This window comes from Artemia franciscana, chromosome 5 (genome assembly GCF_032884065.1).
Source record: "Artemia franciscana chromosome 5, ASM3288406v1, whole genome shotgun sequence".
In the NCBI taxonomy this organism is placed as follows: Eukaryota; Metazoa; Arthropoda; class Branchiopoda; order Anostraca; family Artemiidae; genus Artemia; species Artemia franciscana.
The window spans coordinates 14419741-14434086 of NC_088867.1; the positions used below are offsets into that span (position 1 = coordinate 14419741).

Consider the following 14346-nt stretch of genomic DNA (forward strand, 5'->3'; position numbering starts at 1 on the left):
TTATTTGTTATTTAAGGAGTGTCATAGATAAAATAGTAGTTGAGATGGGTTGTTGGCCAGTTACTGGAATATATTATTTTTTTTCCTGTGTACAGAAGTACATGTTGGACGTTAGAGTTTGCGTAACGAACAAAAAAAAAATTTCAGCTTTTATTGTTTTTAAGTTTGCAAGCAATAAAAGGATGCTCCTAGAAAAAAAAAATTGGGTTAAATTTTACGTTTTATGGGAAAAGATTGCCGCATTTGTTTGTATAAATAGCGGCAACGTCAATGTCAACTGGGAGTCAGTATATAGAGAGAAAAGTTGTTTAAAGCCGAACCAGCATATCTTTAAAGAACTTTTAATGACTGATTTTTTTTATTCCCAAATTTATTTTTGAGGTATGCTATGTTGAATTGTTAGAGGTGTTGACAACTTTCTTGTGCAACCGATGCAGAAGAAGCAAAAAAAAAAAACAAAGTGTTGCTGATGGATCAGTTTTATTGTCGAAGCCAACCAAAGGTTAAGGAAGGTGTAAAGGTGACTTAAAGAGCGTATCATCAAATTCTTTTTCTTTTTATTCCATTGGCACAGGGCAGTTTCGATTATTTTACAGGATTGAAAACCAAGCTGGATAAGAAATGAAACACAAACGCTGCTGTGCAACAGTTTTGTCACTGAAGTCAACCAAAGGGTGCTGCAACACTTTATGTTGTCCAATCTCAATATGAAAAAGGACAACAGAAATATCGCCATGCAACTACTATTAACGCATTTTTAGGTTAATATCATTATACTGAAATTCCAGATTTCCCTAATAGACATAAAGTTCACTAACCTTTCTCTCCCTTTTGTCCAGCTGGTGAAATCCCAGCGTGACCAGGAAGCCCTGGAATCCCAGGAGTACCACAAGATCCTGTTTCGCCCGGTGGACCCTTTGGTCCTTCATCACATTGTCCGCGTACTCCATCATAACCCATATCTCCAATGGCACCTTTTTCACCAGGTCTATTGGCTGGGAACCCTAGAGGAGACAATGAAACATAAACTTTATAGCAAGCAGTAGAACAGGATTTATTTTAGATGCATTGCACTCATTTATGTTGAGAGGCATGGCTGCTTGTCACATTTGAAATTAAACCAATTTTACTATGCTACGAGTGGAAATTTACGAGTCATGGGCTTATTTCGCACTTCTTAAACACTGATAGCAACCACCTTCAATGGCATATAAATGGTTCCGTCTGCCCAAAAAGTCACTTCTATGCTTGAAACTGTTGGTTTATACCAAAATTCCTAGATGTTACATCATGAGTACCAATTTACCAAAATATTGGGGGGGGGGGGTTGCAAAGATTTGTTTTCTTCTTGCTTAGTGAAGACACACAAACTGACTTCTTTAAAATCTAATGTAACAGGCATGTTCCGTATTGATCCAATTATTTTTAAATAAAAAAAAAAAAAAAAAAACTATTCAAAACCGGGAAATTGGGCAGTTGCTCCACTCCTCCTTCTAGTAGCAACCCTGGCAGAAGGACTCACCAGACCATTCAAACTTTGAACAGAAAGCAAGACAAAATAAAAATATTAAAACATTTCAACCAGCATTCAGAGTTGTTGACAAAAGATTAAAAGCTGTTTTTAACAGAATTTCAACCATTTATTCGATAAAAAATCTTCCCTGCGGAAAAAAAAACGACATTAAAGTGTCCTTAAGCCTTAGATCCTCTTCTACCTCCAGGAACACTCAGGGCATCAGTAGAGAGCTATCAATCGTCTCCTAGGTGCGCATCAGTTTGGTTATCTTCCCACTCTGGGACGCTTATGCAGGGGCATATCTATCTCGTTTGAGTGTCTTTTAAAGGATGATTTTTGGTCTTTCTCATCGTCTTAGGCCCTCATGTGAATTGATAGAGGACAAATACGAAGCCTGCTTGTCAAAAGGAGAAACTAAGTATTTTCGATTAAATTTAAAGAGAACAACTTAAACTTAAAACAAACAAAATTGTCGAATACAGTGTAACATATCGACTTAAATCATTCGATTGTATTATTCTCAATCTTAGTAAATATATATTTCACTATCTTAGTGAATATATATTTCAAAAAATATCATTTCACCATTCAAGTTTCAACCTCTTCCCATTCTTTCATTCTCTCTTTAGCTCAAAGACTTCTGATCAAAATTTTAGAATTATCATCTAGTCCAAAATATTCAAAAGTCTAATAACTGTATTGCGCCCACCAACAAGGTGTTGGGGTGGCGCGAAGCGCCATCCCAACATCTAGTACCTTATATTAGTGTCGTTGCTTCATCATTATTTAAGTTGCTTGTTTGTCGTTAACTGATTCATAGTGAAAAATTGATAAGTCCAACGCTTCTCGTTTTTTTTTGTTTTTTTTTTTTTTTTTTTTTTTTTTTTTTTTTTTTTTTTTTTTTTTTTAAGGCCTCTATAAACCTGGGTAATTTAGCTTTTTCAGGGGAAAAAGAATACTTTTTTGTTTAAAAAGTAGAAACGGTGATCTATTAATGCTAAACTTGTTAATAATGATGGCTTAACACCCTTATGTGGTTCAATCCTGCTTTCTAGGGCTATATTCTTGTCCTTTTGTTCTTTATTAATTAAAAAAAATTCTACAGAATAAGTTTTTCAAAGAAAAGTAAAGAACTCCATTAAATCAAAAATGAGCCAAAATAGAACAAAACTAGACCTCCGTTGCCTGTGCAACGGGAAGTGTTGCAGCAACTGTGTCCTGTTCCTTAGGGCACAGTTGCGGAGCAACACGTGCAAATGTGCCCTACGGGACACAGTTGCGGTGCAACAGTCTCCATTATGTCCTTCTAATGCGGCTTCGATTGTTATCTTGAAGCATCTTTGATATGGTTTTATTTCGAGCTCCTACTAAACTGAGTTTGGTAAAATGTTTAGCTGGTCCAGAAATAAACGAGAAAAACTTTCCGAAACTTCGGAAATTATTTCTAAGAGAACGAAGCAACTTGGTATAAAGAACACTTCACTTCTTCTTGCATAACTTTCATAGCACTACTCGATAAAAATAAAATAGACATCAAAATCGAAAATTTAAGAAAATTTCAAAAAATCGGAACGAGATTGACTTTTCCGGAATTATTTCCGGGAAATCTGTAAGAGCTACGGAATTTCATGCTTCAGTTCTCGAAAACATCAATTAAACTTCTATATGAGTTCATAATTATTTTATCTCTAAAACGTTTACTTCCGAAACTAGGGCCGTCTTAACTTGACGCCAATTCGAAGTATTATGTTTCGAGACGCACATTTCGGGAATTATTCCCGGGAAATCTGAAAGAGATACGGAAATAACGTCTTATAGTTTTCTGCTTAACTTTTGATGGTCTAAACTAGGAAAATATAAAACAAACCAAATTCACCAAAAAATTTAAATTGCCCAGAGGGCATGACAAAACTTCCAAATAGAAAAACCCAAAGAAGGAATTTTATTTCGGAGAAACTATTGTAAGCTTCACTTGTTAGGAGATCGAGACCTGTCGAACCGCGTTGGAAAAAAAATTCTAGCTGGTCCAGAACAGAAGTTACCTCTAGAACGTCGAAACTTCGGAAATTATTTCTTAGAGAACGAAGCAACTTGGTATATAGAACACTTCACTTCTTCTTGCATACTTTTCATAGCACTACTCGATAAAAAATATAAGAAACATCAAAATCGAAAATTTGAGAAAATTCCAAAAAAAAATCGGAACGAGATGGACTTTTCCGGAATTATTTCCGGGAAATCTGTAAGAGCTACGGAATTTTGTGCTCCGGTTCTCGAAGAGACAAATGAAAGTTCTACATGAGTTCAGCATAACTGTATTTCTAACAAGTTTATTTCCGAAGCTAGGATCGTCTTAACTTGACGCCAAACATCGAACGCACAGTTTCTAAGAAAAAAAACGGTTTTATTTTTTTTTTATGGAAAACTGTTAGAAATTTTAGGAACTTCTCTGGAACTTTTTTACTCTGTTTCACGTTTCCCTTCCCTCTGAAAAATCTCAAATTTTTAACTTATACGACTTCGGAGCTACAGGTCGCTGATCACGGTGAAAAAAAAAAAAAAAAAAAACTACGAAAGCAGTAGTGTTGCTCCGCAACACAATTATCTACCAAAATCGTAAAACTACCACATATCAGCATCAATAAACAAATGAAACTTAAAAACTAACAGAAATTAAAACAAATAACCGAGTCAAACTCAAAATGAGGAAAATTAACATGAGTAGGGCTCAAAACCCCGATACCTTCCCTTGGCCAGAACATAATTTGCACTTTATTAACAAAACAAAAATGAATTTTTATAGTCAGTTTAATATACATGTTCAGATATTTATTCCTTAAAATGTTAATAATACTTTATTTACTAAACTTATAAAAGTGAAAAAATTTAATCTTTATTTCACACTCGAAACTGTACCTAAGATATTGCTGACATGCCCTTTTGACAACCCTAAGGTATAGCTGTATTAGTAGTCACAAAAGTAATATTGCTACTAAACGTAATACAGTTAGCCATTGCTATGACATTGTCGATATGCCCTTTTGATAAACTGTATATTCATATACTCCTTAAAATTTACATCTTATCGCTCTTAACCTTACAAGTAGTCAAGATAGTAATAATTGGAGCAATGGTAATAATAGAAGTAGAACTAGTAAATGTAAGAAGTGATATTGTATTTCCACCGTTTAGCTTGAAGTCGTTGATCCGTTTTTGGATTTTGTTTGGGTATTAACGAAATGCATCGTTGCCAAATGAAGGGAAGGTAGGATAAGGACCAGTGGTATCTAAGATAAGGAGAGTCTTGCGTAATTAATTTGCTTTGTTTCAAAATAGAGCTCAGTACTAAAACTAACTTTATTACTAACAAGTTTGACGAAGGATACAGATAAAACGGAGGTGGATTTGTTAAACGCTTTCCAGAGGAATTGTCCACGGATTCTTGTGGGTACCTGTCCCTTCCTGTTGGCGATTCTTTCCTGTTTGTTTGGACTATAATGAGAGAAAGGTTGAGATGGCAAGTTCTTCTCCTTTAAGCTTTCTCTGATAGTTCCAACTCAATACACAAATCAACTCTGAAAATACGCTATTTTGACTATCCAAAATACACATAGTGTATTTTGTTGGTTCAGATTTGCCATCAATATTCTTTCAAATTTTTCCTTCATAGAAAAACCTTAAGAGTACCATTATCACAGTAGTTTCGGTGGTAGAAGAAGCAGTTGCAGTGTTATTGTTGTACTAATAGTAGTAGTAAAATAATAAGAGCAGTATTAATAGTGATAGTAGCATGTGCATTTTGCCTATACGTCAGTTAAACTTCGCTTTCATGAAGCCCCGGAAGTTTAACCTTGATACATTAAGCCATTCCAAAAATGTTGTTGATGTGCGCTTTTGACACCCCTTTTGACGCATTTTTCACATTGACGCCTTACAAGTTGTTGCGATTGAAGTAGTAAGTGGAGTAGTTAGTATTAGCATTAGTAGTATTCTTAAAAGTAGCAGCGGTATTAATATTAGCAGAGGCATGAATATATTACCTTTTTGTCAATTGATCTTTCTCTTTGAGTATTATCTAAAAATTCCAACTTCATACCCAAATCCATTCTCGAGATACCACCTTTTGACATCTGCATGCGTATAGTCAGGAATAACTAGACCTCCGTTGCCTGTGCAACGGGAAGTGTTGCAGCAACTGTGCCCTGTTCCTTAGGGCACATTTGCGGAGCAACACGTGCAACTGTGCCCTACGGGACACAGTTGCGGAGCAACAGTCTCCATTATGTCCTTCAGAGGACATTTTTCTAATGCGACTTCGATTATTATCTTGAAGCATCTTTGATATGGTTTTATTTCGAGCTCCTACTAAACTGAGTTTGGTAAAATGTTTAGCTGGTCCAGAAATAAACGAGAAAAAAAGATTCTAGCTGGCCCAGAACCGAAGTTACCTCTAGAACGTCGAAACTTCGGAAATTATTTCTAAGAGAACGAAGCAACTTGGTATAAGGAACACTTCACTTCTTCTTGCATAACTTTCATAGCACTACTCAACAAAAATAAAATAGACATCAAAATCGAAAATTTAAGAAAATTTCAAAAAATCAGAACGAGATTGACTTTTCCGGAATTATTTCCGGGAAATCTGTAAGAGCTACGGAATTTCATGCTTCAGTTCTCGAAAACATCAATAAAAGTTCTATATGAGTTCATAATTATTTAATCTCTAAAACGTTTACTTCCGAAACTAGGGCCGTCTTAACTTGACGCCAATTCGAAGTATTATGTTTCGAGACGCACATTTCGGGAATTATTTCCGGGAAATCTGAAAGAGATACGGAAATAACGTCTTATATTTTTCTGCTTAACTTTTGATGGTCTAAACTAGGAAAATATAAAACAAACCAAATTCACCAAAAAATTTAAATTGCCCCGAGGGCATGACAAAACTTCCAAATAGAAAAACCCAAAGAAGGAATTTTATTTCGGAGAAACTATTGTAAGCTCCAGTTGTTAGGAGATCGAGACCTGTCGAACCGCGTTGGAAAAAAAATTCTAGCTGGTCCAGAACAGAAGTTACCTCTAGAACGTCGAAACTTCGGAAATTATTTCATAGAGAACGAAGCAACTTGGTATATAGAACACTTCACTTCTTCTTGCATACTTTTCATAGCACTACTCGATAAAAATATAAGAAACATCAAAATCGAAAATTTGAGAAAATTCCAAAACAAATCGGAACGAGATGGACTTTTCCGGAATTATTTCCGGGAAATCTGTAAGAGCTACGGAATTTTGTGCTCCAGTTCTCGAAGAGAAAATGAAAGTTCTACATGAGTTCAGCATAACTGTATTTCTAACAAGTTTATTTCCGAAGCTAGGGTCGTCTTAACTTGACGCCAAACATCGAACGCACAGTTTCTAAGAAAAAAACGGTTTTATTTTTTTTATGGAAAACTGTTAGAAATTTTAGGAACTTCTCTGGAATTTTTTTACTCTGTTTCACATTTCCCTTCCCTCTGAAAAATCTCAGATTTTTAACTCTTACCACTTCGGAGCTACAGGTCGCTGATCACGGTGAAAAAAAAAAAAAAAAAAAAAACTACGGAAGCAGTAGTGTTGCTCTGCAACACAGTTACTAAACCTTTCAGTAGTTCTGAAAAACTGATATCTCAAAACTTTGTTTAGATATGTTTTGGGAAACGATGGGCGTGGTGAGGGGTTGCTCTCAAATCACTTTGACTTATAAAAAGGGCACTAAACTTCCAGTTTCAAATAAAAGGAGACCCAGCTGAACTTTACACTACAACCTGTTTCAAAATAACCGTGTGCGTCCCCATAAGACCCTTGTTCCAGGGCTCTTGGGGGTTGTGTCACACCCAGAGGTATTGTTATGTGTTCTTTGGAGTATTTTAAACAAAATAGCCACGGCACATATTTCAATCAGATGTGTTTGGTAAAAAAGAGAGTTTTCTGGGAGGGGGAGCTAGTTTCCCTCCATGAATTTTGACTCTCTTAAAAGGGAACTAGAACTTCCAATTTTAACCAAATGAGCCACCTCTAAGGTTTATACAGCCATCCTTTCATCAAGAACCTTAAGTACCCAAGGGGCGCTATTTAGAACCCTGACCCCCAGGCTCTGCTAGTTCTCATTAACCCCAAAAAGCCTTGATGCATCTCGAGAAAACACGACATGTGTGTGTGAGTGGGGGGGGGATAGCTGCGATTTGATCACTTTGACTCTTAAAAAGGGCATTAGAACCTTTTATTACCAATCCAACGAGTCCCCTCCAAAGAATATTAGACCACTCTTTCTATATAAACCTTATATACCCAACGGCTAAATTTAAAACCCTAACCCTGAGAGATGTGGGGGGAGTGTCTTCCTCAAAGACATAATTTCTGGATCCTTCAACTACGACAAACAAAATGGTTATCTACAAATTTTTATTGGAGATATTTAGGGAAAAGATGGACGTAGGGGGGGGGGGCTGGTTGCTCTCAAAATCACTTTTTATTCTTCGAAAGGGCGCTATGACTTCTAATTTCAAATCAAATGAGACCCATCTGAATTTTATACGACTGCCCATTCCATAAGAACCTTATATGCCCTCAGGGCATAATTTACAACTGTTCCAGGTGCTGGGGGGTTGTGTCAAGCCTAAATGCGTTGTTATATGGTCTTTGGGCTATTTTGAATAAAATTGCTCTCTCACAATTTCTATCAGATGCGTTGGGTTAAAAGAGGTTTGCTGGGGAGGGGGGTAGTTGCTCTCCATCACTTTTTACTCTTGAAAATGAATTAAAACTTCCAATTTTCAACCAAATGAGTCTCATCTAAACTTGAAAATCATCCATTCCATAAAAACCTTAAATGTCCGGCGGCACAACTTACAACCCTCACCCCCAGGCTCTGGTGGTTAGTATCAACACCAAAAGCCTTGTTATATGATCTTTGAACTATTGTGAGTAAAATGACTGTCTCAAAATTTCTATTATATATATTTTGGAAAAAAATGACGTGGGGGAAGGGGTAACTACCCTCTGATCACTTTGACTCTTCAAAAGGGAACTAGAAATTCTTGTTACCAATCCAATGAGTCCCTTCCGAAGTATATGCGACCACCCTTTCTATAAGGACTTTATTTGCCGTCAGGAACCCTTGCCCTGAGAACTGTCAGTGCGGGGTGTCTCCCTCAAAGACATAATTTCTGGACCCTTCAACTATGCTGAAAAAATTCCTATCTCCAAATTGTCATGGGATCTCTTTGGGTAAATGTTGAGCGTGTGGAGGAGCTGGTAGCTCTCAAATCACTTTTGACTCTTAAAAGAAAACAATAACTTCCCATTTTTAAGTCAAATGAGTTCCATCTAAAGTTTATACGACCACCCATTCCATAAGAACCATATTGCTCCCCGAGCAAGGGCATAACTTACAATCATATCTCCAGGGTGCTAGGGGCTTGTTCCCAAGCTAAAGGCATTGTCATATGTACTTTTGACAATTTTGAACAAAATTGCTATATCACAATTTCAATCAGATTGTTCCGATGAAAAAAAGAGTTTTCAGGGGGGGGGGAGAGCTAGTTGCACTCCATCACTTTGACTCTTAAAAGGGAACTACAACTTCCAATTTTCAAACAAATGAGCCTCCTCTAAAGCCAAACAAATATCATTTTCATAAAAACCTTAAATGCCCTTAGGGCATAACTTACAACCCTCGCCCCCAGGCTCGGGTGGTTTGTACTAATCCGAAAAACCTTGTTATATTATCCTTGGACTATTTTGAACGAAACAATTGCATCAAAATTTCTATTTGATGCATTTCAGGTAAATACAGCGTGTTGGGGGGGGGGGTAGCTTCAATCTTATCACTTTGACTGTTAAAAGAGTGCTAGAAATTCTGATTACTAGCCCAATAAATAACTTCTGAAGTATATACAACCACCATTTCTACTAGAAACTTATATACCCCAAGGGCATAACTTATAGCCCTTGCCCTGAGAGCTGTAGGGGGAGGTGTCACCCTCAAAGACAGAATTTCCAGGACTTTCAACTACGTTGAACAAAATGGCTATCTCAAAATTTTGACTGGAAGTGTTTTGAAGAATGATGGGCGTAGGGGGCCGTTGCTCCAATCATTTTCGGTTATTAAAAAAGACACTAGCCCTCAATTTTCAATCAAATGAGCCCTTTTTGAAATTCTTACGAAAAATCCTTCTATACCAAGTGCCCCAGTCAAAAACAAATAATAAAAAAAAAATAAATAATATGTTGTGCCAACATCTTTCTTCACTTTGGCAGTACTATTGCGCTGCTTATGATAAGTTAGCAGTGCATTTGGGACGCGGCACGCTTGCATGTATTGTATTCTCAAATTAAGCATTAGCATAATATTCTATGGACTACATGTTATTTCTATCATCAAAATTAATTTACAACAATATTTTTGGGTGTGGAGAAGTATGTCTGTGCTGATTGCATTTCTGCATAATGAATTTATAAATATGCTCAGTATCCAATTCTGATTCCATTTCCAATTCCATTTCTGCTTGCCATACTAGAATTATAAGTCCACTGCTCAGTACCAGCCTCCCTCAAGCCATTCAGCTATCCCCAGGTGATGATAGGGGAACGCTCTCAGACAGGTAGGGTACCTCTATAGGAAACAATGACCAAGAATGTCACTGAGGGTCCGTAATACAAACTGGGGCAGCCTCTCCCAGAGAAATAAATACAGGCAGGGGAGCAAGAATCCCCCCACAAATGTAGACTCAGAAGGTCCAACCGGTGTGGACACGTCCCATGAGTTACAAACCTTCCCCAAGTAATGGGTTAAATTACATGGTGACGCAGAAAACCATCGTGAGGGTATCATCTACAGGAGGACAACTCTCTTCCCTCTTGAGGAGTGGCACCCCTTGAGTAAATTATAGTCTAGTAAACCACATAGGAATCGCACAGGATTCTGATTGATAGATATTTTTCTGGGCTGGTTTATTTTGGCGTGCATTTTTGGGCTGAAAATCTTCTTCCTAGCTAATTTATCTGCTACATAATGCCTCTTCATAGTAGCATAATATTTGAAAGAATGAATATATAATACGTCGGAGGTAATAGGCTTGAGATTCTCTGTGGAGAACTTCGACTCTTGTTGATAGAAAAGCATCGCCAAGTGCTGAAAACCATGTTGTGACCAGGATGGGACTAGGATTGCGCAAAGCCTCTGATTAAGGGCTTTGGTGTAAACTTGAGAAGATGTGTTGGTCCCCTTACTGCACTGCTATCCGGGACCATTAATTTTCCTAAGGCCAAAAAAATTTCAATGATTTAAAGAATATGGAAAATGGAACTTTGAATGTTACGATGTTGAAAAATAGCATTCTTATTTACATTTGACTGACGAATTCAGATGATTTGAATTGGACTTATTAGGAGTTTAGAGACTCATATCCTAAGGATAGGAATCAAGAAACTAGGTGATAGAGAGTTTATTTACTCGGGCAGGAGGGACAAGGTACATAGATACGGAGTAGGGATAATGATGAATAAATAAGCTGCTAAGTCTTGTTTAGGCTTGGAAGGTGTTAATAATAAAATACTAATCGCTCATTTTATGAATTAAAAAGTAGAGGGTATCAGTTATAGTAGTAAATGCCCTGCAAACCGACTGAAGGAGATACTAGTGACTCAGATAAATTTCATTTACAGTTACAGAAGCAAATAGACTGGATCCCAGGTAGAAATGTGTTGTTTTAACAACAAGATTTTAAGCGCAGGTTGGTATAAACAGGGATAGATGGTATCCAAGCCTAGGTAAATTTGGTGTACACCAAATTTCTGTCAAATTTGAAATTCTGTCTTTGAGGGTGACACCTCCCCCTACAGCTCTCAGGGCAAGGGCTGTAAGTTATGCCCTTGGGGCATATAAGTTTATAGTAGAAATGGTGGTTGTATATACTTCAGAAGGTATTTATTTGGCTGGTAATCAGAATTTCTAGCACCATTTTAACAGTCAAAGTGACAGGATTGAAGCTAGCCCCCTCCCAACACGCTGCATTTACCTAAAATACATCAATAAACAATCAAGAGAGATAAAACTCTACAAAAAGAAAACTTCAAACGAGACGACGAATTACATCAAATAGTTCAAAGCCAATAGTTCAAAGATATCGCAGGAACACTGCGATATTCCAGGTCGATACGATTGTCCATGGGAAAAGAACAAAAAAAAAAAAAAAACAACAAAAAAAAAACAACGAATAAACACGCATCCGAGATCTTTCTTCTAGCAAAAAATAAAAATTCCCCATTTCTGCAGTTAGGAGCTTGAAACTTCTTCAGTAGGGTTCTCTAATACACTGAATCTGATGGTGTAATTTTCGTTAAGATTTTGTCAATCTTAGGGGATGTTTCCCCCCTTTTCAAAAATAAGGCAAATTTTCTCAGGCTCAAAAATTTGACTAATGAAACATATATATTAGAAATTAACATAAATAAGATTCTTTTGATGTATCTATCGGTATCAAAATTCATTTTTTTAGAGCTTCGGTTACTATTGAGCCGAGTCGCAAGTTTTTAAAGTTTGGGGACCAACACATCTTCTCAAGTTTACACCAAAGCCCTTAATCAGAGGCTTTGCGCAATCCTAGTCCCATCCTGGTCACAACATGGTTTCCAGCACTTGGCGATGCTTTTCTATCAACAAGAGTCGAAGTTCTCCACAGAGAATTTCAAGCCTATTACCTCCGACGTATTATATATTCATTCTTTTAAATATTATGCTACTATGGAGAGGCAATAAATGAGTCTCATCTAAACTTGAAAACCATCCATTCCATAAAAACCTTAAATGTCCGGCGGCACAACTTACAACCCTCACCTCCAGGCTCTGGTGATTAGTATCGACCCCAAAAGCCCTGTTATATGATCTTCAAAATATTGTTTTAGAGCAACTTGATGCATTTCAGGTAAATACAGCGTGTTGGGGGGGGGAGGTAGCTTCAATCTTATCACTTTGACTGTTAAAAGGGTGCTAGAAATTCGGATTACCAGCCCAGTAAATACCTTCTGAAGTATATACAACCACCATTTCTACTAGAAACTTATATGCCCCAAGGGCATAACTTACAGCCCTTGCCCTGAGAGCTGTAGGGGGAGGTGTCACCCTCAAAGACAGAATTTCAAATTTGACAAAAATTTGGTGTTTGCCAAATTGCAAAATACATATAATAGAAATTTTGAGACAGTCATTTTATTCACAATAGTTCAAACATCATATAACAGGGCTTTTGGGGTTGATACTAACCACCAGAGCCTGGGGGTGAGGGTTGTAAGTTGTGCCACCGGACATTTAAGGTTTTTATGGAATGCATGGTTTTCAAGTTTAGATGAGACTCATTTATTGCCTCTCCATAGTAGCATAATATTTAAAAGAATGAATATATAATACGTCGGAGGTAATAGGCTTGAAATTCTCTGTGGAGAACTTCGACTCTTGTTGATAGAAAAGCATCGCCAAGTGCTGAAAACCATGTTGTGACTAGGATGGGACTAGGATTGCGCAAAGCCTCTGATTAAGGGCTTTGGTGTAACCTTGAGAAAATGTGTTAGTCCCCAAACTTTAAAAACTTGCGACTCGGCTCAATAGTAACCGAAGCTCTAAAAAATTGAATTTTGATACCGATAGATACATCAAAAGAATCTTATTTATGTTAATTTCTAATATATATGTTTCATTAGTCAAATTTTTGAGCCTGAGAAAATTTGCCATATTTTCGAAAAGGGGGGAACATCCCCTAAGATTCACAAAATCTTAACGAAAATTACACCATCAGATTCAGTGTATTAGAGAACCCTACTGAAGAAGTTTCAAGCTCCTAACTATAGAAATGTGGAATTTTTATTTTTTGCTAGAAGAAAGATCACGGATGCGTGTTTATTCGTTGTTTTTTGGTTTTTTTTTTTTGTTCTTTTCCCATTGACAATCCTATCGACCTAGAATATCGTAGTGTTCCTAGAATATCGCGAAAAGGCTCATTGGAACGGAGATTAAAAGTTCAAGTGACCTTTATAAGTAAAAAAAAAATTGAAAGGCAACAAGGACCCCTCCCACGCTAATTTTTTCAAGTTACCAGATCAAAATTTTGAGATAACCATTTTGTTCAGCATGGTCGAAAAATCTAATAACTGTGTCTTTTAGAATGGCTTAATCCCCCGAAGTTCCCGGGGGAATGGCTGCCAGTTGTGAACTTTGCCCATTAAATATAGTATTGGCTATAGGGAAGTATACTGACGGGGATACTGACATGGGGGATTTTTTTTGGTAGAGGGGGTAAGTTGAGGAATACGTGAAAGGATCTTTTCATGGAGCAAGTTTTCATGGGAGAAGAGACATTGCTATGAAGGAGGCACCGGATTTCCCAGCATTATTTAAAAACGATAAGAAACTAAATTAAAAATAAGTTTTTCCAGCTGAAAGTAAGAAACAACATTAAAACTTAAATCGAACAAAAATTATTACGTACATTATAGTTTAGCCCCCTATACAATACCCTGCTCTTTGCAGTAATTTTTTTTTGTACTTTGAAAAGGGCTTTTTATTCCAAATAAATGGCCTTTGTGATTCAAAGGTCATTCTGAAAGAATTGAAAAAAAAATTGGACTTTAGCGTGGACAGATAGGTAATGACAAGGGGGCGAACTCCCTAATATACGTAATAACTTCTGTTCGTTTAAGTTCTATAGGAGGATTACAGTGGCAGGGCGTAATAATGTTTCAGAAACCCATATTCCAGGGGTAGGAAGCATGAAATTAGGTGATAATAAATTTAT

At 36.9% G+C, this 14346-nt stretch overlaps 1 protein-coding gene across 3 annotated transcripts in view; it reads right to left on the bottom strand.

Annotated features, from left to right (window-relative positions):
- LOC136027008 (collagen alpha-1(IV) chain-like) overlaps positions 1 to 14346 on the bottom strand; it is a 200179-nt gene that overhangs the window by 38752 nt on the left and 147081 nt on the right. For all 3 annotated transcript variants that reach the window (XM_065703901.1, XM_065703902.1, XM_065703900.1), the window contains exon 25: positions 819 to 1004. In XM_065703901.1, the coding sequence (XP_065559973.1) occupies positions 819 to 1004 (186 nt within the window). The remainder of the gene's footprint in view (positions 1 to 818; positions 1005 to 14346) is intronic.